At 50.5% G+C, this 26,804-nt stretch overlaps 8 protein-coding genes across 8 annotated transcripts; 2 read left to right on the forward strand and 6 right to left on the reverse strand.

Moving 5' to 3' along the window:
- Positions 1-774: 774 nt before the first annotated feature.
- Positions 775-1,296, reverse strand: KY384_001517 (uncharacterized protein; the record flags this gene model as incomplete). The annotated part of the gene is made up of 2 exons (XM_044810047.1): positions 775-993; positions 1,036-1,296. The coding sequence occupies 2 exons, from the start codon at positions 1,294-1,296 to the stop codon at positions 775-777; spliced, it is 480 nt and encodes a 159-aa protein (XP_044673059.1).
- A 2,935-nt stretch (positions 1,297-4,231) lies between these two features.
- KY384_001518 (uncharacterized protein) lies at positions 4,232-4,634 on the reverse strand (the record flags this gene model as incomplete). The annotated part of the gene is given in 2 exon segments (XM_044810048.1): positions 4,232-4,514; positions 4,528-4,634. 2 exon segments carry the CDS (start codon positions 4,632-4,634, stop codon positions 4,232-4,234), a joined length of 390 nt encoding a protein of 129 aa, XP_044673060.1.
- Positions 4,635-5,681: 1,047 nt separating this feature from the next.
- On the reverse strand, positions 5,682-7,003 carry KY384_001519 (uncharacterized protein; the record flags this gene model as incomplete). Its single annotated transcript, XM_044810049.1, has 2 exons — positions 5,682-5,798; positions 6,062-7,003. 2 exons carry the CDS (start codon positions 7,001-7,003, stop codon positions 5,682-5,684), a joined length of 1,059 nt encoding a protein of 352 aa, XP_044673061.1.
- Positions 7,004-9,679: 2,676 nt separating this feature from the next.
- Positions 9,680-11,901, forward strand: KY384_001520 (uncharacterized protein; the record flags this gene model as incomplete). The annotated part of the gene is made up of 4 exons (XM_044810050.1): positions 9,680-9,720; positions 9,815-10,270; positions 10,306-11,017; positions 11,077-11,901. The coding sequence occupies 4 exons, from the start codon at positions 9,680-9,682 to the stop codon at positions 11,899-11,901; spliced, it is 2,034 nt and encodes a 677-aa protein (XP_044673062.1).
- Positions 11,902-12,370: 469 nt separating this feature from the next.
- KY384_001521 (uncharacterized protein) lies at positions 12,371-13,009 on the reverse strand (the record flags this gene model as incomplete). Its single annotated transcript, XM_044810051.1, has 1 exon — positions 12,371-13,009. One exon carries the CDS (start codon positions 13,007-13,009, stop codon positions 12,371-12,373), a length of 639 nt encoding a protein of 212 aa, XP_044673063.1.
- Positions 13,010-15,097: 2,088 nt separating this feature from the next.
- Positions 15,098-18,950, reverse strand: KY384_001522 (uncharacterized protein; the record flags this gene model as incomplete). Its single annotated transcript, XM_044810052.1, has 2 exons — positions 15,098-15,916; positions 15,963-18,950. The coding sequence occupies 2 exons, from the start codon at positions 18,948-18,950 to the stop codon at positions 15,098-15,100; spliced, it is 3,807 nt and encodes a 1,268-aa protein (XP_044673064.1).
- Positions 18,951-20,487: 1,537 nt separating this feature from the next.
- Positions 20,488-21,436, forward strand: KY384_001523 (uncharacterized protein; the record flags this gene model as incomplete). The annotated part of the gene is made up of 2 exons (XM_044810053.1): positions 20,488-20,542; positions 20,598-21,436. The coding sequence occupies 2 exons, from the start codon at positions 20,488-20,490 to the stop codon at positions 21,434-21,436; spliced, it is 894 nt and encodes a 297-aa protein (XP_044673065.1).
- An 880-nt stretch (positions 21,437-22,316) lies between these two features.
- KY384_001524 (uncharacterized protein) lies at positions 22,317-26,596 on the reverse strand (the record flags this gene model as incomplete). The annotated part of the gene is made up of 2 exons (XM_044810054.1): positions 22,317-26,328; positions 26,469-26,596. The coding sequence occupies 2 exons, from the start codon at positions 26,594-26,596 to the stop codon at positions 22,317-22,319; spliced, it is 4,140 nt and encodes a 1,379-aa protein (XP_044673066.1).
- Between the last annotated feature and the right edge of the window lie 208 nt (positions 26,597-26,804).

The following is a 26,804-nucleotide window of genomic DNA, read 5'->3' on the forward strand; positions in this document are numbered from 1 at the left end:
GATTTCCACTCAAGGTTTTCCCCAAAAAAGACGAAGGTGTCACCCGAAGTCGGGCATCGAATATTGAGATTCACAAAAGGAATGTGAGGGGTGTTTGAGACTTTTATGTGTGACATGGCCTAATAACAGTCGCTCCTTCGTAGGGTAAATTCAATTCAATCACTTAGGTGTGTGCCGAAAGCCGCTCGGAGGCGACCGTTTCACCTCGAGGTCTGTGTTCACGTGGAGTGGACCAGTGGGAGCATCGAGTCATCACGGGCCGACGAGAGTGGACGATTGACATGAAAATATGACCGAGCTATGTGTTTTCGAAGAGGCAGTAGAGTAGGTCGCCTTGTGATCAGTGAAGGTGGAACTAAGCGTCACTGGACGCAGCAACAGTGTTATCAGCATTTGTATTTAGAGACAAGCACGAGCGAGGACAACGAGCAAGGTGGACCGCTTCAACAATCTAAGTTACTTGGGATGTACGACCTGTAGTGTAAGATACTAGAGAAAGTTTTTTTTGCATGTTCAGATTCTGCTCAGTACCGACGGAATGCCTTTTGATGCTAAATACATGAATGATAATGCTATTCAAGCGCCAATCCTTCCACGTTCATCCCCGTGATTAATCGTGCCTAAAGCGTAACCGATGCTATTTCGAGTGTACACGCATTTGTAACAAGATTGCAAGGTCGCTCCAGATTTTCCATTCCTCACTCCAAATGCTCCACCCCAGAAGTGCCGTGTCGAAACTGGCGTCAACCGTAATCCGTTCATGAGGAGAGCATTTTACAAGAGAGCGAACCCGGCAGCGGCACCAATGGCAGCCACCACGAGTTCCTTGTTCCAGCTGGCCAAAGCAGCAGCACCAACGAATGGTGAGGCGGATGGGCTGGAGGTGGTGAAAGTGCCGTTGGCAGATGGTGCTGGGACGCCTGATGTACCGGCTTGGATCTGTCCGTCGGTGATTTGGGAGACACCTGCTGCGGTGGAGGTTGGCACTTGTACCTGGCCATCGGTGATTTGCGAGACAGCAGCGGCAGTAGACACAGGTGCTTGGACTTGACCGTCAGTGATCTGGGAAACGGCAGCGGCAGTTGTGGCAGCCTGGATCTGGCCGTCAGTGATCTGCGAGACAGCAGCTGCGGTTGTTGCAGCCTGGACCTGGCCGTCAGTGATCTGCGAGACAGCGGCGGCCGAGGTGGCGACTTGAGGTTGACCGTCTCCAATAACGGAAGCGGCCTGCTGGGGGACAGCAATGGCGGTGGCAGCAAAGGCCAAGGTGAGGAGGAATTCCAGTGAGAATTGCATTTTTAGTGTCGTGTGCTGTTGTTGATGATTGGTAGTGTAAGGTGAGGTAGTATTGGGGGGAGGAGGGTATTATTATTAAGTCGTTGATATTATAGTACTGGTCAGCGAGTGGAAGTGATCTTGATGAAGATCGAAAGCGATTGAAACGGATGGATGAACACGCGGGATGATTGTGATATTGTATGTGGATGTGAGTGAGATGAGAGAGAGTGGAGGAATGTGGGCGAAATGGTGTTTATCTATGGGGGGCGCGCCTTCAGGGGGAACGGGGGGCTAGGGCAATTTAGGGTGGTCGGTGGCTGCCAAGTAATTGCCAGGCTGGGATGCTGATTACGCGGGCAACCTGCCTAGCAACAGGCGCCATTGGCAGGACTAACGCTCAAACAGGGCAAGGGCCTTCTCTCCCAGATGCTAAATGTGAACCGCTAGCCCACCGGCGTCCTAGTGTAGCTCCACCTTCTGCTCGATACGAGCGTATGATTGGCACAGCAACGGTCTCGACTCGCTCACTCGCTGCATGTGGGCGGGACTATCGTTGGCGACCGGGGCTCGGCTTCAAGAGGATCTACACTGCTCTCCGCCGAACTCAAAGCAAGAACACAAGCAGGCTCGCAGGCTGGAAGAAGATGACTTTTTACCGCTTGGGAAATGGTAATCATTCATCATTATTCAATCGGTTCGATCAACCCCAAGCGAGAGAGCTCGCAGCGACGGCAGATACGTACCATCTTCCCCACCCGAGGCAGAGATGCAACCCAGCCAGACTCCCCACAGTCTGTCCTGCGCGAAGGGTGCACCACCGTTTCTCTTGCTTGTCTCAGCGGCTCCACTTCGTCCTCGAGGGATACGATCTGCCTCATCATTCAAAGCGTTCGAGGGAAGCCCGCAGCTTAGGCTGGGGAAAAAAGAGGTTGGGACCATGAAATCCACGATTGGCCGCAACCTTGCTTAGCACAGCGGTCCGCCGTCAACCAGTCGCTGGTGGCAGGAAATTTTTCAAATTGGGGGGCGCTAAGAGCTGGAAGCTCTTTTCCCTCCTGGGAACCCTGGCCCGCTGGCCGTCCAAATCGAGGGCTGCGATGAAATCGAAGCTGCTTTGGACGCTACGCTGAGATCCTTCCCCCAATAATGATATGTCTGTTGGGAACTGAAGGGGCGGAAAGATTCGGCAAGTCTATCGTGCAGTCTGTGCTTTTCTGCAATCTCCTGGTCATCGGAACATGGGCGATATCGTCATTTCAAAATACGAGGTGCGGGTGGATGAAACTCTACGACACCAGCTTCCGCTGCAGGGAGGGGGCTTCTTGCGGCAAGACCAAGCATCTCAGACAACATGATGCGGCATAGAGAGATCAGTCTGAGGCAAGGAAAAGCTGCAAGTCTGTCAGTTGCACGGTTTGCATATACGCGAACAGATTGCTAGGGTGTTTGACAGCGAAACAGTGAGGAAGGCCAAGCCACTGCTGTCGGACAATTCTATCGAGACGAAATTCTGGCCACCCTCGAAAAAGCCCCGAGGGCCCCCATGTCTAATTGGGCCCGAAATAGACATGCGGCCAGGCGGTCTCAAGCCTGGCTCACCAGCCTCGACGGCCAGATTCAAATATGCCTGCAGAGTTGGCAAATCGTGGTGAAGTTTCCGGCAGGAAACTTAGAGGGCGCACTTCTTCTTCAATTTTGCCCCTTATCTCGCAATCCGCTAGCTTCCATCTCATTTCCCCAGATTGACTTCGTTGAAACAGTCTATCTGAGTGATGATGTAGTCATCTTCCCCAGGTTATCAACCATTGAGCCTCATCATTGCGGAACGTCTGATCATCTCAGATTTTACTCTCCGCCTTGGTATTGGCTGTCGCTTTTCAAGACGGTACATGTACTCAGGAAGCAATCCATTTTCTCTGTTCATGAGAGGTGCTCGTGCGGGTCTTCGCTTCAGTCAGAATACCACAAACGCAGTCGAGCTGTAAATCTATTAAACTTCACTTCGAGGCACGAGAAGTTTTATCAACGTGGAAAAAGGATCGTCTTGCCACTCATTGCATTTTGAGTGCATCCGTTCCGTGCAGCACACGGCATTGAAAGCCTGGTCGATTCAGCATGCGATTGTTCTGCGATAAGGCGAAACTTATTGCCTTGTGCCACTTGAATGGTCCCCTCCGTCATTCACTCGATTCAGTTGCTTCTGGTTATCCCTTGGGCAATGCAATATTAATCGTGTTACTGATAAGTCAAACAGTCAACGGTTCTAAGTTCCATCAAATGGAAACCCGTGAAGCTCAAAATGCAACGCCTTCCGCGTCAAATATTATAAAAGGTGGAGGCAAATAACGAAGACAATCCGACAGTACAGATACAGATGTCACAGAGAGCTGGAATCACAGTCGAATCATCAAGCCATACGCTGCAGAGAGCTGACAACGATCCCAGCCGCTACACCACGCGACGAGCAAATTATGACTTTGAATTGGCTAATGCCAGTGGCTGCATTGGAGAAAATGGCTATAAGAGGTTTGTGGTCGAGCAATCTGGCCGGTTACTTTGCTTTCCCCTCAAGAGATAGTAAGAACAGAATAACGTGGAAGTGTCACTGGATAAGAGCATGCGTACATAGCAGCATTTTGGCTATCCAAAGACTATTACACTAGTTTTGTAGCACACATGCATTGTTTCTCACGCATCCATAGACATTCCCCCAGCAGGCCTCATGCGTTTCCAGCGAAGTTTTGTCCTGCCTCAAGTCTCCATATCACGTCTTTCTCGGCATGCTGTTGGCCATTAGCATCCTGCAAACCTGACCGTCTGACTTCCATGGAATTCAGGCATCGAGCCAGAGCGCCAGTGACTCCGCATGGCCAATACCATCTAATATCCCAAAACTTGCCACCCAGGGTATCTTATGTTCATCCCGTCCACAATCTTCTTCAAAATATTCACACTACAGCATCCAGAGCATGCCTCCCACAAAAGCTCCAAGAGCCCATAATCCAGCACTCTCCCCAACAACCAAGCTGCTTGCGCCACTGGTGCTGCTGGAACTCGAACTCGAGCTGGAAGCGGTCGTATCTGTCCCGTTCGGTAAAGTACCGTTCAAGACCACGGTCTTCGTCCCATTCACATTTGCAACATTCACCAGGGTCTTGTTCAGACCGTTGAAACTCCCATTTCCAATCACTGAGTCCAGATAGCTATTATCATTGTTGTCATCACACCCGCAAGCACTATACTGCTGACAGAGGCAAGTCACGGGCAAAGATTCGTTCCTGTTCGAGGTGGTGTTCGTCCGGTTGCGGAAACTGTATGGATGGTTCCAATTGTATGAGTAGGCGCCATAGAGCCATAGACCGGGGAAAATTGCTGCGGCACCAATAGCGCCACCTACAAGGACGAAGGGGACGAGTCCACCTGGAGTACGTGCACCAGAGCGGTAGGGCGTTGTCGAGCCACCGCCAAAGTAGCGGCCTCCACCATACGAGGGTGAGACTGAGGATGAAGAACTAGTAAGGTAGGATTAGCCTCGCAAAATGTTACAAGCGGTGGGCATGATGAATCTATACCTAGCAGTGCCTGTGTTCCTCGATCCACCAGCCGCTCCACTGCTCCCACCCGAGCTTGAACTCCCACCCGAGGAAGAGCCAGAAGAGCCAGAAGATGAAGAACCAGAGGATGAGGAGCCGGATGAAGAGGAACCCGAGGAGGATGATCCACTACCTCGTCCCCCCCTCCACCAGAACCACCTCCCCCTCTCCTCTTCGCTAGATAGCTGAATAATCCAACGTCATCTCTTTCACTCAGAGGCCCGGTAAGCACTTCGGCGAGTTCTCTGGGCTCTGACTGCGCGTCCCGCTCGTCGAGAGATCTGATTTGAACGCTCCGTCTAGAGGAGAAGGTAAGGCTGATAGCGAGGGGGATGACAAGGCAGCAGGCAAGAGAACTCGTGAGCCTCATGGTAACCTTTCGATCTCTGGTGGTTGATTGTCTGGAATGCGATTTGGAATGACGTATGCAGAGTGCGGTCCAAAGATAGAATGGTTGGGGTTTTTCACGAGATCCGGGTGGCAATGGAAGGTGGCAATTCTTGTCGGTCGACAGGACGGTGCAGAGCGCTGATATTTATGATGGCCACTGCATGAAATATGGGAAAGAAAGATGACGCTGTAGAGAATGTTGTGTTTGTCACTCGTTCAAGTGCCATCGCCACGCCGCCGTATCCGTAGTTCGCAAGGCTGAGCAGATCAGCCGCCAAGGCGGGAAGCGGACTAATTAGACCTGATCTGTGAAGCACCGCCTCCATCAGGTTCCACTTCAGAGAAACTTCTCCTTCTTCCTGAAGGCGGCCAAACGCCTAGGAGGATGCCCCTCCGCTACTTCATGACGGATTCCTCATCTCAATCGTCTCTCACGCCAGCCCCAGGCTCACAGCAGCTGCGCATGTTGGTGATGGGCCCTTCTTGCGGCTCCAGAGGACTGTTCTGGGACATGGAAGCGTCAAGACGGGCGGACTTCTGGCGAAGACGGTGGAAAGAAGTACTCAAATGCCAACACCTGCAGTCTTTGGGTTGGACAAATAGACATTCTGTTTTCCTCATTAACTTTTTCGTATTTATCAATGTCTATGGATGAATAAGAGTCTTTAGAATTAACTAAGCCGCCACCCAGAATTCGCCTTCGCTAAATGCATCTCTATCCGTGTGGTCGTCGCTATGCGTGAAAATCGTCACTTTTCATCCCTCTTGACTGAATCCCTTTACTTTCCAGTCGGCTGAACCTTTGTACCCGTGCCCGAAGGCTTTAGGCCCGTGCCCGAAGGCTTTGGGGAACCACTACCGCTGCCGCTTGGGAGCGGTGCTGAGTTGGAGTCGCTCGGCAACGGGAAGGGTGGCTTATTTGGCTGAGACCCATTCGGAGGTTGCGGGACGTTGCCGTTCTGACCGTTCTGACCATTTTGACTCGATGATCCTTGCGAGCCGGGCGCTGGTGTTGACTGTGGCCCAGCTGCAACAGTGACAGTCACGTAGACAGTCGAAGCCGGAGGGCAATTATCTGCTTGACCATTGGCGCCATTAGAGCCGTTCGACCCCTTGCCATTGTCGTTTCCTTCTGATTTACCCTTTCCAGGTGCAGGGGTGGGGACGAGGACAGTGTATTCCGTGATCACACCAGTTGACGTGCTCGTAGCCAATGAAGTAGTCAACGACGAAGAATAGATTGTGTTGCCATGGTCAACCGTAACAATCGTACTACAGGGAACAAACTTCGTGATGGTGACGGTTGAGGTTGTGGTAATGAAATTCGTCTTCGTTGTAAACGATTGGCCATTACCAGGGACCGTCACAGTCGTGATTGAAGGAGGGCTTTGGGAGGTAATGGGAGGAACACCTCCGTGACCGGTACCAGTGGGCCCATTTGGATGGCTGCCACTGTTCCCCGTACCTGCAGGTCCACTTGGACGGCCACTGCGACTGCCAGTACCCGAAGGCCTAGAAACGGTCAACGAAGAGCCAGTCCCAGATGCAGACCCAGATGGTCGACCTGATGTGCCTGAGAGAGTAGTTCTGGAGGTTGGATTCGAAGCTGATCCGGAGGGAAGGTAGGTTGTCGGTACAGGGTTAGATGCTGAAGGATTCGAGCTGAAGGTAGAATTGTTCACGTGCGGCCATGCTGTTGCTGTTGCCGCAAAGGCTAATGCAAAAAAACTTGTGTACTGCATGTGTGCTAGATTATAGGAATACTTGAGGATTCCAGGTCCGATGAGGATGAGTGTATTATTGAAGTTTGAATATGCAACGCACAGAAGCTTCAAAGCGAATGTGGTAAGGAAATACTGAAGGAAAGATGATATGCTGAATTTTTGATGAATGGAGAAGCAGAAATAGATCCAAGGCACGCATTCTTATATCAAAGCAATACGAACCCTATCACAAGATGAATAATATTACACGAGGTGTCTTCCGCCAGATGGCCGGCACCAAAGACTGATGCTGGAAGACTCTACCACTTTCGCGAGGTACACGAGAGAGTGCCATAGCCACGGAGTAATCATCAGACAAGAACAGTCACATTTCTTTATCAGCTCCCGAAGTGGCCGGTACGCAGGATGACACGGCCCTTGGGTCGCCGTAGTTCGAGAATCATTCAGCCAATAGATGGTACAGTACAGTAGGCTGACGCCATAAAAGTACGTAGTTGAGGCTGGAGAAGTGCCATTAACCTCACGAACGCATGATCCCTCGTGGTGGCTCATGATGCTACCGTGATATTTCGAAGGGGGTTTTCTATTTTGGTGCGGCATCTCCCGACCAGGGACCATCGCCACCGTACCGAGGCATATTAGCAATGCACCGCCCACAGTTCTGAACTTCTGGTAGCATATAGCATAAGCCACAATTGCATGATGGCAAGCTTAAGAAAGGCGCCAGCTCCTCTGTCGCCTTATGTGCCTGCTTCGAGACCAGCGATGAACCTGTTCTGAACAGCCAGCAGCAAAAAGAAGGAAATGTCGATCTCACCTTCCGAGGGCTCCCTTCAAAGATGTGCGTCAATAGCCGGAGACTTTGAATAATATGCACTTTGAATCATATTCATCTATTTGATCGAAATCATAAATTGAAGAGCTCAAGATTTGGAGCACCAAGACCATGTGTTGAGCCAACACCTGGAGAACAAGATCATGTCGCTGCTGCTGTCTCGACAATAGACTGGTCTTCTATTCAGACGCTGAAAACTCGCCGCCCGTCCCTCGTGTCGTGAGCGCGCCACAATTTCTCGTAGGGCCCCATTGAACATTTTCTCCGCAGTAAGTAATCCAAGATCTTCCTCTCGAAAGCTTGAGTCCCTTCCCATGTTCCTCGTGTCCTTGAGCGTCTCCCACAACGCTAGATTCTGCTATGTTTGTCGAGATACATACACCCTATTCTATTGGGAGAGCCTCGACAGAAGCTTTTGGCATGTTTTCGACATTGGAGTACGCTCGCACTTGACATCTCTTCACTGCAGGACAAGCGTTGATAGCTTCAAGCGGGATTATTTGATCCCCTTGAGAGACATGTCTCTGGGTTGATGGATGTGCCCATTCTGGGTACTCCTCGACAAGCTGTGCTATATCAAGATATATACTAGCGACACAAGACCTGATGTGCTCCGGGGAATCGTCAGCCGTACAAGAAGGGGACCCAAGCTTACCACGGTTGAATAAGCCCGCCCCCTGTGGTATAGTCCATGTCAAGCCTCCTACCGGACAGAGGTCGTTAGGAATAAGATCAATGTCCTCCACTCGCACTTCATGAGCATTTAGCTTAGGATGATGATATCTTATATCCTCGGTAAATCGCGGTGTCTGTCGCTGTCGAGCCAGTGTTCCAAGATTCCGATTAACAGATATTGGCATTGCTAACTTGAATGATTCTGATGAGCTGCCGAAGATTCTTCAAACAACGGCATCGAATATATAGGCAGAATATCGCAAATACCAAATTTCTTTGGCCCAAAGAGATACAATGCCATTGATGACAAGGACCAACATTGCATGGAGGAACAAAGAATTTTGTCAAATATGCGTGGAGTGTAAGCAAAACAATGGGACAGCCCCTAATGTAGTACGAGGGAATGGCCTTCTCTGAGAAGCGTTTGATAGACTCTAGTCCAAGAGTTTTGGGGATCACGAGGTTCATTGGCAACGGAAAACTTCCACCACATTCCCACGCACAGACAGCCGCTGATATGCACGTAGATGTAATGACTGCGATATCAGGCACTTGCTGACCCTTTGCCATTTACAATGGCATTCTGCTAAGCACAGTCCGCGGCATTTTGTACCGTTAGGAATTCTCAAATTAAATATATTGGGATGAAGACAAGTATACCCCGCTGTAACGAGCCACGTTAGAAACCGGATGCATATTCCGCAGATCCAAAGCAATACTAGCAGTCCCCCGATCTTTCTTCACGTACGAGGACGGAAGAGGTTGATGAAGTTCCAGGAGCGGTCTTGGCTCTTGTTGGCCTTTTCCGGAACGCCAAGATGCTTTCGTATTGCTAGTCGTTGTCCATTATCGGAGAACCGTTTTGCGCTGCTTTTGATCTTCATGTGAACTGCAAACCTGCTGTCCTCAATTGATACCTATTTCAATCTTCAGTATTTCAATGCACATTCGTTCTTATACAGCAACTTCTTCCAATGGCCCTTCCTCTTTGATCTCACTCATCGCTCAGGCAAAGTCTGGTGGCCTGAACAGAACATTGATATATACGATTTTCACCGCCAGGAGGCTCTCTTCCATTCAGCAAGGCTAGGCACTGTCAACAACAGTCGTTCTAATAGCGACGGATGGTATAACTGCTCCTTCCGTTTCTCAAGGGCCCGATAGAGAATGCACGCCGACTCTCGATGGCGTGCTTTGCGATTGCTCGTATTATGCTTCAGCATAGGTCAGACGAGCCCATTCTACATACCTGGCAAGTTTCCACAGCCCTAATCAGAAAGCGGCACTAACAAAACCCTTGTAGGCTGGTCGATAAGAAGTTATGTGGAGAATGAGGCTATCCCACTCCACGTCAACAAAGTCTACTCAGATAATACACAACTGCAATATGCATTTTACGACTTGCCCTTCGTCTGTCCTCCGACTGGTGAGAAGCATGCAGGATATGCTAGCGGCCGAAGGGTCAGTCTCAACCTGGGCGAGGTGTTGAGAGGCGACAGAATAATGGCGTCGGATTATGATCTTGCGATGGGCCAAGACAATGAGTGCCGATATCTAGGGAGCCACAAAACAGATCGCAAGGGGGTACAAAGAGCAAGACAGCTGATTGAGGATGGCTACGTTACCGAGTACATTGTAGACAATTTGCCCGGAGCTACTTCCTTTGTGACCCCGGACAAGAGTCAGAAATACTACGCTGCTGGCTTCAAGCTCGGCTTTAAAGATTTCTCCCCGACGAACGGGAGGCCGCGCTACTTCATCAATAATCATTTGATGTTAGTACTACGATGGCGTAAGGCACCAGGTAAAGCCGGCGAAAAGGGGGGAGGGTCATTGTTGGTTTCGAAGTTTTCCCCAAGAGTATTGAGGCAGGTCACAGGGATAGAGATGGATGTCCACAGGATGTTCACGGCGATAATGAAGGCATGGAGCTTTATCTTACCCAGAACTCTACAATCGCCGCAAGGGACTTCCCCCATTCCTCAGATCAATTGCCAGAAGAGGAAGTGAGTGATGGGATGACGCTGAACATCCCTTACTCTTATTCCGTGTACTACAGGGAAGACAACAAGATTGAGTGGTCGCGAAGGTGGGACCCTTATTTCAACAATCAAGAAGAAGGCAACAGCATCCATTGGCTCGCAATAATCAATTCCCTTGTCATAAGCTCTCTCTTGACGGCAGTCGTGGTGATGATATTTGCAAAGACTATCATCGGAGACGTGCGCGGACGGTCAAAAGACGGCAGCGCCGAAGAAGGCAGGGTCAAATTGAAGTCAAGACCACCAAAACTTCGGTCAAAACCCTTGCACGAAAAGAGTGCAGGCTTGCTGGAGCAAAAGAGCGAAAACGAGGAAGGCGATAACTCCTCTGACGATGAATTTGTTGAAGATGTCAGTGGCTGGAAACAGCTGCATGGAGATGCTTTTCGCTCTCCTCATTACGCTGGCCTTCTGCCGCCATTGATAGGCTCAGGGTCTCAGCTAGTCTTTATGGCCTTCGGTCTATTGATTTTGAGTACAGTGAGTGGAATCGAAACAATTTTCTCTTGGATACTGCAGCTAACACTAATGTCCTTTAGCTGGGCGTTCTCAACCCAAGTTTTCGCGGCGGCTTCGTCAGCGTAGGCGTGGGCCTCTTTATCTTCGCTGGCCTCGTCTCGGGTTACTTCTCTGCTCGTCTCTACAAAACCTTCAATGGCTCTGACTGGCGTCGCAACACACTTCAAACGGCTCTGCTCTTCCCTGGCGCTCTCTTCACCACTCTCTTCGTGCTGAATCTGTTCGTTTGGGCGCAAGCCTCGAGCACCGCATTACCATTCGGCACTCTTGTTGGCATTGTCGCCCTTTGGTTGCTCGTACAATTACCTCTGGTCTATGTTGGAAGCTGGTATGGCGAACATTATTCCAAGCCATATGATCACCCGACCAAAACTAGCAAAATACCAAGGCAGATACCAGGACAGCCTTGGTACACGACGCCAGCTTACAGTGTTCTGCTTGCTGGACTTGTGCCCTTCGCAGTCATCTTCATCGAGCTCCTATTTGTCTTTCGAAGTATCTGGCAGGACAAGTCTGGGTATTATTATGTCTTCGGCTTCCTTTCCGTAGTCTCCTTTGTCAACATTGTCACCGTGATTGAGGTGACTATTGTTTCAACTTACGTTCAGCTCTGTGCGGAAAATTATCACTGGTGGTGGCAGAGCATATTCACTGGAGCTGGTTCTGCAGTGTGGATTTACATTTATTGTGTATGGTTTTATTGGACCAAGTTGAACATACAGGGGCTCATAAGCGGGCTGTTATTCTTCTCTTATTGCGGGTTGGGGTGTGCGGTATATGGGCTATTAATGGGGACGGTGGGATTCATAACGGCCTATACATTTGTGAGGAGAATATATGCGTGAGTGGACTGCTCTTGCGACACTGCTGGACGAAAGACTAATGGTATCAGGGCAATCAAAGTAGATTAATCGACGAGGTCATTGACTGATATGAATAGCACAAGGCGATTACAGGCCTCCGACAACAAAAAAGGCCGCGGAACAAGCGTCTTCATTTGTTGGAAACATGTAGGATACGGCTGGAGCACATGTCGGACGCATTATTCCTCGAAGCTTGTAAAAATCCTTAGGATCTGAACTCCTCGACGAATCTAAAGCAGATCCTTGTCAATAACACGGACTTCTTTTCTTCGTTCAAAGCGTCGTTAGGGTTGCCTGGCTTCATTGCTCAACAACACTGCACGTACTGTAGCGATTTTGCTACCTTCTCTATGCGCCACCCGATTGACTTCCACCTTCCTTATGTGGAAAGAATGCTGCTGTTGGGTCGATCGATCTAGACGGATTGTGAACCTGCAGCTCATGGGACATATCACTCTCCCATCATAGTCCGCAATGGCTCTCTCCATGGCCCTTTGTTATCCAGCCTTTCCTTTTCAAGCTTCTTCACCCTCAATCTCAGGGGTACCTCTCCCCTGTCAAGTTGGCAGTCGGCCATTCCCACCACAGGTACCCGCTTACACAGATCCTGGAACACAATATCAGTCTTATCGAGTTCAAAGGAGCTGTAGTACTGCTGTCGTTGGATGAGGGTCTGGAAGTTCATCTTGGTGGGCTCGACCGTAATATGAAAGCCTCTCTTCGAAGTCGCAGAGACAGCTGATCCTTCATCTTCCTTCGCATCCGCCGCATCTGACTCTTCTCTTTTGAGCTGCTGGACGCCCCAGGATCCCATCTCCAGGCGTATCGGACTAGCGCTGATCAAGCTAGCCGCCTCAGCTTTCTCTCTATACAGCGCCAGAGCTGAGTTCGCGGCTTTGATAGCTGGATCATGTTTCAGATGCTGATACATGACCACGTCGCCATAGTTTCGTAGCACGTCGAGAATGTTCCGGCTTTCACGGATGTTTGCGGGGCGGGGATAAATCCTGAGGTGGACGCCGCGACCTACAGTGCGGGCATAGGGCGGCAGAGATACTTGAGAGAGGAGATTGATGCGGGGAGGTGACATTGACAGAGTGGGTCTGAAGCCATTTGGGTTATGGCTATGAAGCTTTGTTCGATATCAAGCAATTAAACAAATGTTGAGAAAGCGACCGCCGTAGGGCACGGTCACGTGAAAAGACTTGGCGAGCGTCTACCTAGAACTACCTTAGATGTCCAGCAGAGCTGTCAAGACTGTTCACTCGGCTTCTGGTCCCGTATGTCAGGGTATACATAGTCGGCGTGCGCCATAAGAGCGTCTATGGTAGATATGCCATCAGTTCGTAGGAAGACCTGCGCAGCGCTCCGGGAACACCTCTATCTACACCCCATCTTAATACGCATACATGTCAGATGAAACCGCGACGACGCGAGTCATGCACTGGATATGGCCGAGGATTATTGAAGGCCGATGAGAGACCTGCATGATCTTGCAGGCGCCCACCGGGAGAAGCAGAGCACAGTAGTAGAAGCAAGCTAACGGTGCGCGCTTGGGCTAATGCAGCAGATGGTGAGCTAGTTGGAGCTATTGCGAGCTACTTCTGCATCTCGCCCTTCGCCCACGTTCTAGAACCATTTGGCCTCTTTGGTGCAACATCGAAAGGAATCCGCCAGAAAGGGCAGAAGGTCACAAGCTCCTCAGTCGCAGATGTGAGGTACTCAACCGTCTCTCGAATGGCGGCTACGGAGCGCACCAGGACAGGACCTGGTTCCGGACGGTCCAGGCCTTAGAGAGCGAGAGCGAGAGCGAGCGAGTGCGAAGCAAGTAGCGTACTCCCGACGTGACAGACCGAGTCAACAACTCAGAGAAGGTTGCTCCGCGCCCCTCATGCTGCTCTCCCAGCGAGCCCAGAGCCCAACGCTTCTGCCTCCGCTCCATCCGCTACGGACTGTCCCTCGAGGCCAGACCTGCTTAGCCCGTCCATCTTCGATACCGACAGTATGGCTCACCATCCCCATGCACCCTTGAAGCGCCGTACACTGTCTACAGCCATTGTGTACCCTCCCAGAGGCTCCCAGAGGAGGTCACCGTGCCGTTTCCTGATTGCTGTGTGACTCGCCATCGCTGCCATTGTCATTGCTATCATGCTTCCCTTCAATTGCCCTCTTTCCTTTTGGCAGAAGACGTATTGTCCATATCGAGAACATCAGCAGTGATCGCTCTACCATGAACCATCCCCTCCCGCCCACATCCGCGCTTCCCACTCCCCAGCTGACAAACAGCGCCTGCTCCCGCCCCCAGACCAGCGTCAACGACCTCACCCAGTTCCTGATCCGATCCTCCCTCTCCACCAGCAGACGCCGCACCAGCTACTCGTCCATCGACGCCCAGCTTTCCGACCCGGTCCCGGTCCCGGTGCCGGCACTGACCAGCCGCCATCATCCCCGTCATCATCACTCTCACCACCATGTCTCACGGAGAGGCCGCACGCCCTCCTGCCGCTCCTACAGCAGCAGTAGCGCTCGATCAAGTCGCCAAATTTCCCGCGTTGCCTCCCTTGTCGATACCCTTGTCTCCTCCTCCTCTACCTCCTCGGACTCCGACGCATACCACTTTTCATCCACCAGCGCCGCCACATCCCCCTCGCCCTCGCTCTCACCCGATGACTCGTCAGCCATAGCGACATCATATTTCGATCTCGATTACAGGCCGTCCTCGTCTTCGTCGTCATTGGATGGAGGGGGAGGTGGCGGCCGCGGTGGAAGACGAAGAGGAGGTGGCATGCCTGTGATACCAGACACGGAAGACATGTGTTCGCGGAATCAGCAGAGTCCCATGAGCAGAGCAAGGGATGGCGTCGGGGTGATCAGCTCTGCTGTGGGGAGAAGGGCGGAGAGAGTGATGAAACCCATCAAGATGAGGAGACGGAGAGGAGAGAAACGGAAAGGCAAGTCTGGTGGTGAGAACGAGGAATAGTGGGCTATGAAGCAGCCATGTTAAGGGAAGAGCGAAGTATACATTGAAATAAGGCAACATAGGGGTTTGAAGGGGCGTTACTTGGATACATGACGAGTCTATCATAGGTATAGCGTTAATCACGGTATTACAGGAAAGGACCAAACCACCACCGCTAACACGATCGTCACCACTCATTCGCGCGAATCTCGTGTCTCGCTATATCGATCCCAATCTATTCCGCCTCCTGATCTCCGTCCACCTACTCATCTTGCCCAATTCCAGAATACTCATCCTTCTCGTAGTTCCGCTGGGATTGCCTATGATGATTGGCTTCCATTCATCCTCTGGCCCAGAGAGGATGTTGGTTCCAAACCTCTCACTAGGGATGATTTGGACTGTTTTAGAGCGCCACAACACCGCAAACAGTAGTAGCGTCAGGATGAGCAAGATGCCGGCCACAACACCAGTCGCTTGTTGCGCCCCCAAATGTCTCTCGATGGCACCTCCGAGTCCTGTACCTCCTGCCGCGATTATGAAGGAGAATGCTTGAGCAATAGTGAAGCCTGCAGCGACCCTTGGAAAGCTGGAAAAGTTGGTTCGTTTCCGCCGCGTTTCCTCAGGCAGCACTCGACGGGGTCGGCCAGTCATACCAGGCTGAAGGTCCGAGGTATCGAAAGTTTCCATGATCAATCCGTTGCACTCCGCTATGGCGAGATTCGACAAGAATCCGATCAAGCCCGCGAAGATGATGGGTGCCATGTAGTGCACTGATCCATTCGAGGACAAGGTGTAGGCCAGACCCGCAAATGGTAGCAGGATACTAAAGACTGACCTCCTGACCAGATGCGAGGTCCACGTCACACGCTTCTCGAACGTCATACTGTCGGTCCTCTGCTTGCGTTGTCGTGAACGACTGAACAGGCTTGCCTTTTGAAAGGGTACAGCAAGTAAAGCACCGATCGGGATACTGACTACCCCCAATCCGACGTACTGCGGATGGAAGCGATAGTACTTGGACAGTAAAGCACCCAGTAGCTTCGAATAGATTAGCTAGAATCACCAAACATTTCAAGTCACATACCGAAATGATTAACACAATCTGCCCATAGATCCACCCCTCGTAGAGCGCAAGGATCAAAAATCCAGGCTGCTTCAACATCAGGAGACACAGTCGGTATCCCGCCAATGGCTCCTCATACCAATACCGGGGGCCGGTCAAGTCAAGATGCATTTTGATTTCACCACGAGCAACACGTCTGGAGATTTCTGTTCCCGTGCGAACTTCTGCCATTGACCGACGATACGGAGACCTACGCGTCTCTGGCGTGATCACGTTCAGTAAGAGCACAGCAGCAGTCAGGATGATTGTGATCCAGAACCCCCATGACACGTTGAGTCCGCTAATGATGCACGCCCCAATAAGGAAGCCTACCCCAATGGACATGGTTGAACACCAAGTTGATATTCCAAGCCAAATACCCATACCACCACCATGACGACGAACATCATTTTCGTTGAGGGCCTCTTGATGAGGATTCCTACTTTGCAGTGACGCACCAAACAAGTCAAGGAGAGTAGTCATGAAATTGACGTTGGCAAAGCCCATGACTAAACCTGAAATTGCTCGAGGGACAAGCACGCCGACTCTGTAAGTGGCCACGTAAGGTGTTCGTTGACCCGTCACGGACAATGCCTGCGGAAACTGAAGAGGCATCAGCAGAATGAGAGCTGCCATCGTATACGTCTTGCGACCGTGAATGACGGGTAGCGGCCAAGCGAGGATCGTCGTGAGCGCCATACCGAGGAAGAAGACAACGTTTCCCAGGATGGTATAGTGATGCTCATCTGCCAGTGCATACTGAAGCGCGGGCACCTCGCCAGCATATATCCCAAGAATAAGGCCCAGGAGAGTGGTTGTGATGCAAGTCACGGTAGCTACAAAGCGCTTTCGACCGGCACTCCAATCTCGAGCAATAGGCCTACGGGCATGAGACCGCCGAAGGCTGAAGCCACGAGGCTCTCGAATACTGAAGTGGCTTCGATCTTTGAGACTGATATCATTCGCCTCGGTCTGACTTGTGCCACGTTTTGGCATCGAGTCCACCAAGATTTCCTTATCCTCTGGCGACATAATAGTATCTTCGCGCCGTAAAGGACGGTTCAATCCAGTCTCTGCACCATGCCTGTCGCTTCCGGCCATGGCTTCACGAGCAACAGGGTGATACTGGCGACCATCATCCTTGAAGTCAGCCACATAGGTCGCTTGATCAGAGTCGGAATCACTTGCGGACCTATGCTCCGGTAGATTGAGATCTCTTACAGTAGGCTTGCGACCCAGGAGTTGTACAGAAGCCGACCGAGGCTGAACAAGGGGCGGACGCTGTTGGCCATGTAGACCCTCGTTACGAGCCAGGAGGCGATGCTCTTCTTTAGTTGGGAGTCTCACAGAGAATGGAGTCTGAGGAGTTTCAGGAGGTTTTGTACTTGGCTTGATCTTGTACGCCCAATCATTGGCTCGCACTGCTGGTTCTTCCGGTACTGAATTTGTTGGAAGCTTAGGCAGCTCCTCAGTCATGTTGTGCCTGGGTTTGGGGTTCTTCTCATCAAGCTTTCTTCTTGCTGGGGGAGTATTTGGTCTACTCACGGGCAGGCTCGATTGATTTCTAGTCGCTACAGTTGAACCCGCAGGGCAGGGTAAAGATATTGCATCTTCCTCCTTCCTAGAGTCCTCGTTTTCATGCTTACCTCCTTTTGATACACCAATAGGTGCTCGTTCTCGAGCGGGTATCATATCTGTAGCAACATCCTCTTCGATAACGCTCGAGGCAGATGAGACTGATGAGCTCCCGGTGACCGGGTCGACAGACACAGGTGGCTCGAACTCGGTTTCTTTGACCTTTGTAGTTGCATCCTCACTTGGTCCTTTGCTTCCCACCTTTCCAGCTATTGAGAGTGCTTCTTTCAGAAGATTCTCGAGGTCAAGCACAACTTGGTCGAATGCCTGGCTTCTCTCTTGCTGATGCTGCAAGACTGAAGCTGTGTCGGTACTTTCTGTTCGGACGTGAGCTTTGCCGCTGCCAACAACAGCTTTGGTCCTTGATCGCAACTTATCCGACTCTGCAATACGCCTCTGGCTTGGTCTCGCTGTCAAGTTCGAGGTAGGATTTGTCGCAGCTCTACTTTTGCCCACAAGCTGATGTAACCAATTCGAGCGTTGCTCGTTCTCGTGATTCTCGGAATGGGTAACTGATGCAGAGGACGCCGATGTACCACGGTAATTGATCTCGGAAGGTTTGACAGCAGACCCACGCTGTGGATTCGTAGACATCGAGATTGAGGAACTTGTGACCGAGTGGCGACGACCACTGATATTAGATAGTATAGACATAGCTTTGCCTTCGGGTGAAGTTCGTACTATATCCTTTGAATGCGATTCCATTGTTGACGACCTCAAAGGTGCTGGAACGAGTGCCTGTCTATCATCTGCTTCTTTGGAAGTGGCTGCACGAAGACTACTGGATCTCGAAGGTAAAGCAGACGAGCTTCGGAAGAGAGATTCAGTCTCCAATTGTTTCCGGCCCTCACCAGGAGGATCTGTCGCATCCGCTACCTTGCTATCCTCTGATATTCCTGAGACTTCTTCATTCTTGCCATGTTTCTCAAGAGCAGCAGCAGCAGCAGCAGCGGATTTCACTAGTTCCACAGGTATACCATGCAAATATTCAGCTCTGTCATCTCCATGCATGCCTTCCTTCGGATGGCTACCAAGGTGTCGTGGATCAGGCCTCGGCGTGTTTGGTGCGCCAGTATTGAGTTCAGATTTGTAGCTCCCTGGTATGTGAAGAGCGTGCAGATCCACAGATGAAGTCCTCCGAGGAGGAAGAACACGAAAGGGATAATGTGGTGACCGAATGTTAGAGGGGGCCAGAGTTCCAACGAACTTGCTTTGCTTCGCATCTACCCTGTCTGGCAAGTCACGAGCTACATCAGGGTCTCTGCTGTATTGTCGACGACCGTCCTCTGGAGAACCCACCGGTCCATGACCAGAATTGCGTGATTGGGTTTCCATGCTTGATTGACTAAATTGCTTCAGCAATTTAAGTCTGATGGTGGCTAGCCGAGTAGTCGGACCTCAAAGCTGCTATCTCACCCTCCCTACTGGCCAAGACACCCTTCTTTCTGCGTTCAGCAAGAAGTGTAAAATTCGGCGAAGGACATGGAGCTGTGGGTGGACGATTGGCGTTGCGAGAATGAAAGAGGAAACGAATCCGACGCTGGAGATCGTCGTCGATCGTCCGTGCAATAGTGACAAAGTTACGATTCCATTCCGGAGGATCTTTATAAGTGATCCCTTTGCCTTCCATAAGCTGAGCAAGCGGGTATATTGATACTTGTGTACATTGAGGAAAGGATATAAGAATATCTTGTGTTATGAGAAGGACATGAGGATAAGAGGGTAATTAGGATTAGAGGTCAGTAAACAATTGATGTCTCAGAAACAAATGTACTGTATGAGGAAGCCGCAGGCCAAGACGTACAACAATGCCTTAGTGAGGAAGGAGCACCCCGTTTAAGACGCCTAGCCCTTGTCTACAGAACAGCGCAGTCCAACGATAAATGTGAAAAGAACGAGAAGGAGTCTTAGTCCGAAGGGCTTTTTGTGCCAAAAAATTGGTAAAACGCTGTTTTTCAAGGGAGCTTTGGTAGTGGTGGATGCTCATATTCACGGCCATTCGACATAACAATACGTGAAACCTGTGATGTAGGCATCCTGAGCGCTTCTCGCTCTATCATGATGTAGAAGCTAGGAGGGTCAGGCTGGTGAACCTCAGACTGAGATCACTCGGTCATGGCCATGGGTGTGCATATGTGTAGCCACGGTCGTCACTATCTGGATGGTTGTCTCAAGTATTGAGCTTCAATGCTGATAGTATTCTTCAATTGAGTCAAAGAAGCGGGCTGCTGACCTGGCTATTGTCTGAAGTCTTCCTTTCTCACATTCCATCCTCGTCATTCAAGCCTTTCCTCTTGCTAAGTCTGCTGCTACTTTTGCTTTCTTGATCCCTGTAGCATCGTCTTTCTTGGCTTACCTGCATCACTCCGGTGCATTAGAAGCCCTTGGTGGCCCAATGTGCCACATTCTCTCCCGCTTCCTCGCACCGTTCACCTCTTGGTCTGCTTGCTTTGGCCAAAGTCATCGAGTTCGTTTTCTAAAGCAGTCTGCTTTTCTCTCGTCTTGGTTATCTGCCAGTTGGCTCCAACGACGTGTATTCCTGGTTGCCGATGCTTCTAGCAATCCACTACCGTGTGAAGTTGGCCAACAGTGCCCACGGATGGTATGAGGCCAACATAACGCTCTCTTTTCGTATTATTTTGGCAATGATAGTCTCATACGCTTCCGAAAGACGAGGGCTCACTATCCTAACAAATGCGTCAACACAATTGTTCGCATGAACGTGGATTCTATTGTATAAGATTTTGGGCGATCTGATGCTCCACTTCGGGTAATTTGGACGTCATCCAGAATAGTTCTATGGAATCCACACCCAATTTGACAGTACCAAACCCAAAATGAGACATTGAATACATCAAGAAGTAGCGCCGCAATGGCAAATGTGCTCAAAAAGCCTTTCAAACTTGCCCTCATCCAGCTTGCGACAGGTGCCACATCAATCACCACACCTAAGTTGAATCCTCAAATCTAACCAATCTCCAGGCCCTGACAAGACAGCCAACCTCGCTCACGCCCGCTCACGAGTCCTCGAAGCTCATAAAGCTGGTGCAAATTTCATCGTACTTCCTGAGTGCTTCAACTCCCCCTATGGCACACAATACTTCCCTAAATACGCTGAAACGCTACTCCCCTCCCCACCCACCGCCGAACAATCCCCCACATTCCACGCGCTCTCCGCCCTCGCCTTGGAAACATCCACATATCTCCTCGGGGGAAGCATACCAGAATCAGTTCCTTCGACGAATAAATACCATAACACCTCCCTACTCTTCTCGCCGGACGGCAACCTTCTAGCTACGCACCGGAAGGTGCACCTCTTCGACATTGACATCCCAGGGAAAATCACATTCAAAGAGTCGGAGGTGCTGAGTCCTGGAAACAAGCTCACACTTGTCAACATACCACCGTATGGCTTGGTTTCGCTCGCTATATGCTACGACATTCGCTTTCCCGAGCTCGCTACCGTTGCTGCCCGGCGAGGTGCCTTCCTCCTCCTTTATCCAGGTGCATTCAACTTGACAACTGGGGCTTTGCATTGGAGCCTACAGGCTAGAGCAAGAGCGATGGACAATCAGGTCTATGTAGCCTCCTGTAGTCCAGCAAGGGATATGGAGGCTAGCTACAATGCGTGGGGTCATAGTATGGTCGTCGATCCAAACGCGGAGGTATTGGAGGAGGCAGGGGAGGAAGAGAATATTGTATATGCGGAGTTGAGACCGGAGAGGCTTGAGGAGGTGAGGAAGGGAATACCGTTGGAGGGACAGAGGAGGTTTGACATCTATCCCGACGTTAGTAGGGCCGATATTAAGTTAGATGAGTAACGAAGGACGCTTGACGTAATCAAGAGCGTTGAAGATATGACTATACAAATTTAGCATTGGGAGGGGTATCCAAAGATTGTGATGTCCCTTCGATGTGTGTGACTTTGGAGACATTCGGCCCCGGTGCGGACGCTGCGCTACATGGCATCGTGTCGCCGAATGTGAACTAGATTCGAGAATTTTAAGTTCTCATTGTCATTTTGACAGCTTTACGGAGTGAGTAAAAGGAGTAAAGACGTGAACTAAAGGACACAATTGATGAGCAGTATAATTCTGAATTGCATGATCGAATTCTCGCACGCTATGCTTTCTAGCAGACTATGACCTCATGCACAATGGCATGTCCATGCACGCTATGCCTTCTTTTAATTCAATATTTGATGACAAACCCTTTCCACGCACGCCGACGAGGGTATCTTGCTGTCCCTGCCATATGCCAAACGTACAAACACCATAAAGATTCGTCACCTCGCAGCATGTACACTATAAAACCAAGAGAGCCGAGTCACACTTCCTGCACATGAGGATGGTCGCGAAGGTATGTGGGACAACGTTATAACATCAGCGGATCCGATTCGACCACCTTCGATCCATTGGGAGAGGTAGCACCCACCGTCAATCCCGGAGGAGAGGTAGCACCCACCGTCGATCCCGAAGGAGAAGTAGCACAAAGCCGTAACACTAAGTCACAACGCGTCGAACATCACCAATAACTCCACCAAGCGAAGACGGTCTGAACATAGCCAAAGATTCAATAGGAGGCAGCTCGGCAACCGTCAATCCCGAAGGAGAGGTAGCGCGAAAGCCATCCATAGTGAATCCAAAACCAGGACAGTATCATCAATACCTGTTCCTCGTGATTAGGAAGCGCGCTCGCTCATCATTCTTCACTGCCTTTGAGGCCCTTCTTCACCCCAAGGACGTCCATCATCTTGTGTAAATCCGCATCCTGCTTTACTCTGATTTGCCAAGGCGATTGTTCACCATTACCATCCATGAAAAGGCCTCGCATAGCGACAGCGAAACGATCGTACTGAATATTGGCTTCAGGAACGATAGGGCTGTTGATGATAACTCGACCACTAGGATCAGCTCTGAGTACAATCCGCCTCTTGCCTGTTTTCCCGTTGTTCAGAATGCGGAGTGGGCCTACGCCCCTTGGGATCATCTTGCTCGTCTCTCTATCCCAGCATACACCCTTAGCTCTGACTTCGAATTGAACGTCCTCATCCTCCTCACCCGCACGATTTGACATCAAGTCCAATTGTTCGTGCTTCTCGGTAGAGTCTTCAGTACCTTCAGCTGCTGATTCTGTTGCGCTTTCACCAGTCGCAATACCAGGAGAAGTCGCTCGGGAAGTATCGTTTGAGGGTGGAGCCAGTGTGCTTACCGCTGTCTTGGCTGGAGCGAAGCCAAAGCCGACTGCGCCACCGGGAGATCCGAAACTGCTAAAAATGTTTGCATTAGGCTTTGTTGCTGGCACATCTGAGGTAGCGTTGAACGATGGTGCACCAAATAGGCCCGCGGCGGGCGGCTTTGATAACGTGTCTGATGACACTTTGAGCGAAGGTGCACTTGTGTTGAAAGCAGTCGCGCCAAATTTGATGGGACTATCAGCCTTCCATGTGTGATCGTTCACTTGTGATTCATCCGACCCAGACGCGTTTGCCTTCGCCGCTGGTATCGAGACTCGGTCAAACAAGCCCTTTGCGGCAGGCTGCACGGAGCTTGAAGATTGCTTTTCGGCTAAGTCACTCTCGTCATCATCCTCATCGCTCCCTCCAATGCTTTTTTCGACATCGGATTCACTGTTAGGCTTAGCAAGATGGCCGAAAATGTTCGATTGCTGCGTGAAAATTGGACTTTGCATGTCGAAAATTGATTTTGGTGCGGCTGGCACGGTCGATTGTGCTGTAGAGGTAGGGCCAGCCTTACTCTGAGTGGCTGAATTTGTAGTGAGATCAGGAACAAATTTTTGAGCGATCTTGGCCGCCTGCTCGACCTTTTGCTTCTTCTGATGCTCCCTCTCTGCATCCTTTTCTTCCCATGATGCTTCATCTTCGTCTTCTGAATCGTATTCATCGGCTTTGCGTTTTTCCCGCGCTTTCTCGGATTCCTGCTTCGCAGCATTACCGAATTGTGACATGAAAGTAGGTGTAGCGGCCATTGGAAAGACCGGTGGCTTTGTCATTGGAGATGACGCCGTCGCCAAGGCATCAACGTCAGCTGGTTGAGCTGACGCAGGTGCGAAGGTAAACGGGTTAGTTGATAATGATTTGGGATCCTGAAACGATCTTACAGATCCTAACGTTTTGCTGGAGAATATGGACGACTGTGTTTTGTCATGTGAAGCGAAGGGCGTCACATTGATATCGGTGGTAGATGGGCTCTGAGGCGAGAACAAAGAGGAGCTACTGGAATTGCCGATGCCAGAGCCGAAAGCATTCTTTGTTGGAGATGCCTGGGGATGGAAGGGATTAGATTGCGAAGCATTTGCAGCTGGTGTAGTATCTACTGCGTTTTGCGCCTTTGAAGGTATTGATGCGTTATTAGAACCCAAGATCGAACTAAAAAGGTTCGACGTTTGTGATGCAGGGGCTTCTGGACCACGGGCGCGCTTGGCCATCTCATTGCCACGTTCATTTTGGTCGTCTACCGCGTCCTCGTCGGCCTTTCTTTTACCTTTCAGTTTTGATAATGGGTTATGGGGAGTCGGTGTCGAGTCAACGTGCTGTGTTTTGCTATCATTGACAAAAGAAGCCTCAGCAGATGATTGGGAGCCAGGAACAGTGACTCGTTTCAACTTCGGTTGACTTGCATCAGACTCATCCAGAGCATTCGACTGTCTCTTTTGACCTGTAAAGCTTTTAAGAGGTCCATCGCCAGCGTTCAGGATCATTTTCTTTCTCTCGTCATAGAATTCTTTGAGGACCTTGAACTCCTCGGAATTGTCTTGCTTCAAGTACATGCGATATCCTTCGTCTAATTCTTTCAAGCGCCAACCAATGCTCGTTTGCATTTTTTCTTCGTCAGTGAACCAACTGTGTGGCTTTGGCCTTGTATCAGGGGGCGTATGAGTAATTGCTTTTGTGTTGTATTGCAATGCACTCAAGCCGCGATCTGCCTGCTTTGGTACGGTAGATGCTGGAGTTTGGACTGTCTCTTTTGCTTGGTCATTTGGTGACTTTGTGACGCTGAAATCGTCGGTTGGTCGAGTAACTTTTTGGAAGAGACTTGGGCGGGCAGGTTGTTCCGTACTCGATTGGACTTGGCTTTGCGGAGCACCGGCTATATTTGAAGGCCGGGTTACTGTCTGGAAGAGATTCGGCCGCGTAGGCTGTTCTGTAATCCCTTGATTGGTACCTTGCAGATCTTCTGCTATCTCAGAGGGTTGATTAAACCCCTGAAAGAGGCTTGAGCCAGCAGTCTGCGCCAAGTCCACATGACTCCTTGGTGGGGACTCGAGCGTGGGGGGTGACAGTTTTGAGACATTGGCAAAAAGACTTCCGCCAGTGGGCTGACCTTCTGGTGGACTAAAAGAAACCTTTGGCCTTTCATTTGTGCTACCAGATGGGAAAGACACTCTATCAAACAGACTGTTACCTGCTTGTGGCGATCCTGTAGCGGCCGATGGTTTTGCTGACGACTGGCTCGTTGACGAGCCGAAAATTTGGAAAGGAGTTGACTGTGGTTGAGGAGCTTCTTGTGTCGCGATATTGGACGAAGCAGGGATTGTATCAGATGAGAACAAGTTTGGTTGAGAGTGAGGATTTGCCGCTCCTACCTCATCGGGTTTGGCTGCAGGCTGCGTTGATTCAGAAAACGGACTGCTTGAGTCCGATGTGTTTTGCTGGCTGGCTCTAAATTGTGCAATGCTTGCGGCAAAGGGGTTTTCTTTTGCTGGAGTCGGGGGTTTTGCGACAGCTTTCGATGTAAAGAGGTTATTTGTAGATTTTGGGACATCTTGATCGGTCTGTGATTCTGCTTTCTCGATTAATGGCTGACTGGTTGTCAAATCTGCTTTTCGAGTACTAGTAATTGTACCACGAGCTTGTGCTTCTCGTTCCCTCTGTATGCCGATAAACATGCTTCGACTATTGTCGAGATCATTTTCAACCGAAAGAGCAGGCTGAGGATGTCTCATGTCAGCGAATGGATTAGTCTTCGACTTATCCATATTCGCGAATAAGTTGTTATAATCAACTTGTTTCACTTGATTGAGGGCTTGTGCTATCGGTGATTGAGACTCCTGTTGCTGGGTGGTCGAAGGTTGCTCTGCTGACGGTGGCAAAGAGAAGATGCTGCTGCCTTGACTCTGGGGTCGAGAAGTAGATGGCCAGCTAAAGGTGCTCGGTGTAGGTTGAGGCGGCTCCTGGGTGATCGCACTGGCTTGGGCGAACGGATTGAACACTGGAGCGGTGTTAAAGCTAAAGGAGCTGCTCGGCGGAGTGAATTGATCATTGGTCGTTGAGTTGCTTTGAGTGCCGAAGCCTTGGAAAGGTGGGAAAGATTGACTCGCTTGAGTCTGTACATTTTTTGGCATTTGCTGCCCAAAGACGAAGCTATTTTGTTGAGATCCGCCAAAAATATTTTGCTGCGGCTGACCGTTGTTATCTTGTTGCGGTTGTGCAAAATTAAGCGAAGGCTGCGATGGCTGTTGGAAACCGGGCAATGACTGCTGTTGCGCTTGTTGTGGTTGAAACGACTGCTGCTGTTGCGGTTGAGATAGTGATGCAGATGTCGCTCCAGGTCGTTGTGCTGGGCGACGTCCACGAGGCTGAATTACCCTAAGGTACTTGTTAGTCGCCGGGCGTTCTGCAAAATCGCGCTCTTCCTCTTGTTGTCGACGAAACGCCTCAAAGCTAGATCTTGCGAAACGGTTGTATGCCATGCTTTGGTGCGCAGTCGCGGGTTGTATGGTGTCAAGGGAATCAACACAAACAGGCTTTGTTTTTGTTTTTGTTTCGGTTTGGTTGTGTGTTGTTTTGACCACCACCGAGTGTTGGTGTCACGATAGGAAATTGAGACTCACTTTCTCCTCGCCATCATAGACGCATTTGCCCTCTGGTTCGTCCACTGGTCCGCATCATTTGCGCCTGGGTTATGCAGTTCATGCACATTTAGCTGCGTCAGCTGTTGATCCGCAATGCGTTTTGCCATGGTTGCGGTGTTGTGCACCGAATGTCGCAGGCCCGTGATGTTTCTCAAAGGCTACGCCAAGATATAAAGCAAGCTAAACGAATGCGCTCTAGGACCCGAAGCGCGATTCCCTGCGCCGCGAACGACGCTCGAAGCAAGGAGGGCTTCTTATAAGGTATTTCAGTCTTACGACCACGCGACATCTTGTGAAGGGCTGTGGCGTTGACAC

The sequence above is a fragment of the Bacidia gigantensis genome (genome assembly GCF_019456465.1).
Source record: "Bacidia gigantensis strain McMullin 20006 chromosome Unknown contig_132, whole genome shotgun sequence".
In the NCBI taxonomy this organism is placed as follows: Eukaryota; Fungi; Ascomycota; class Lecanoromycetes; order Lecanorales; family Ramalinaceae; genus Bacidia; species Bacidia gigantensis.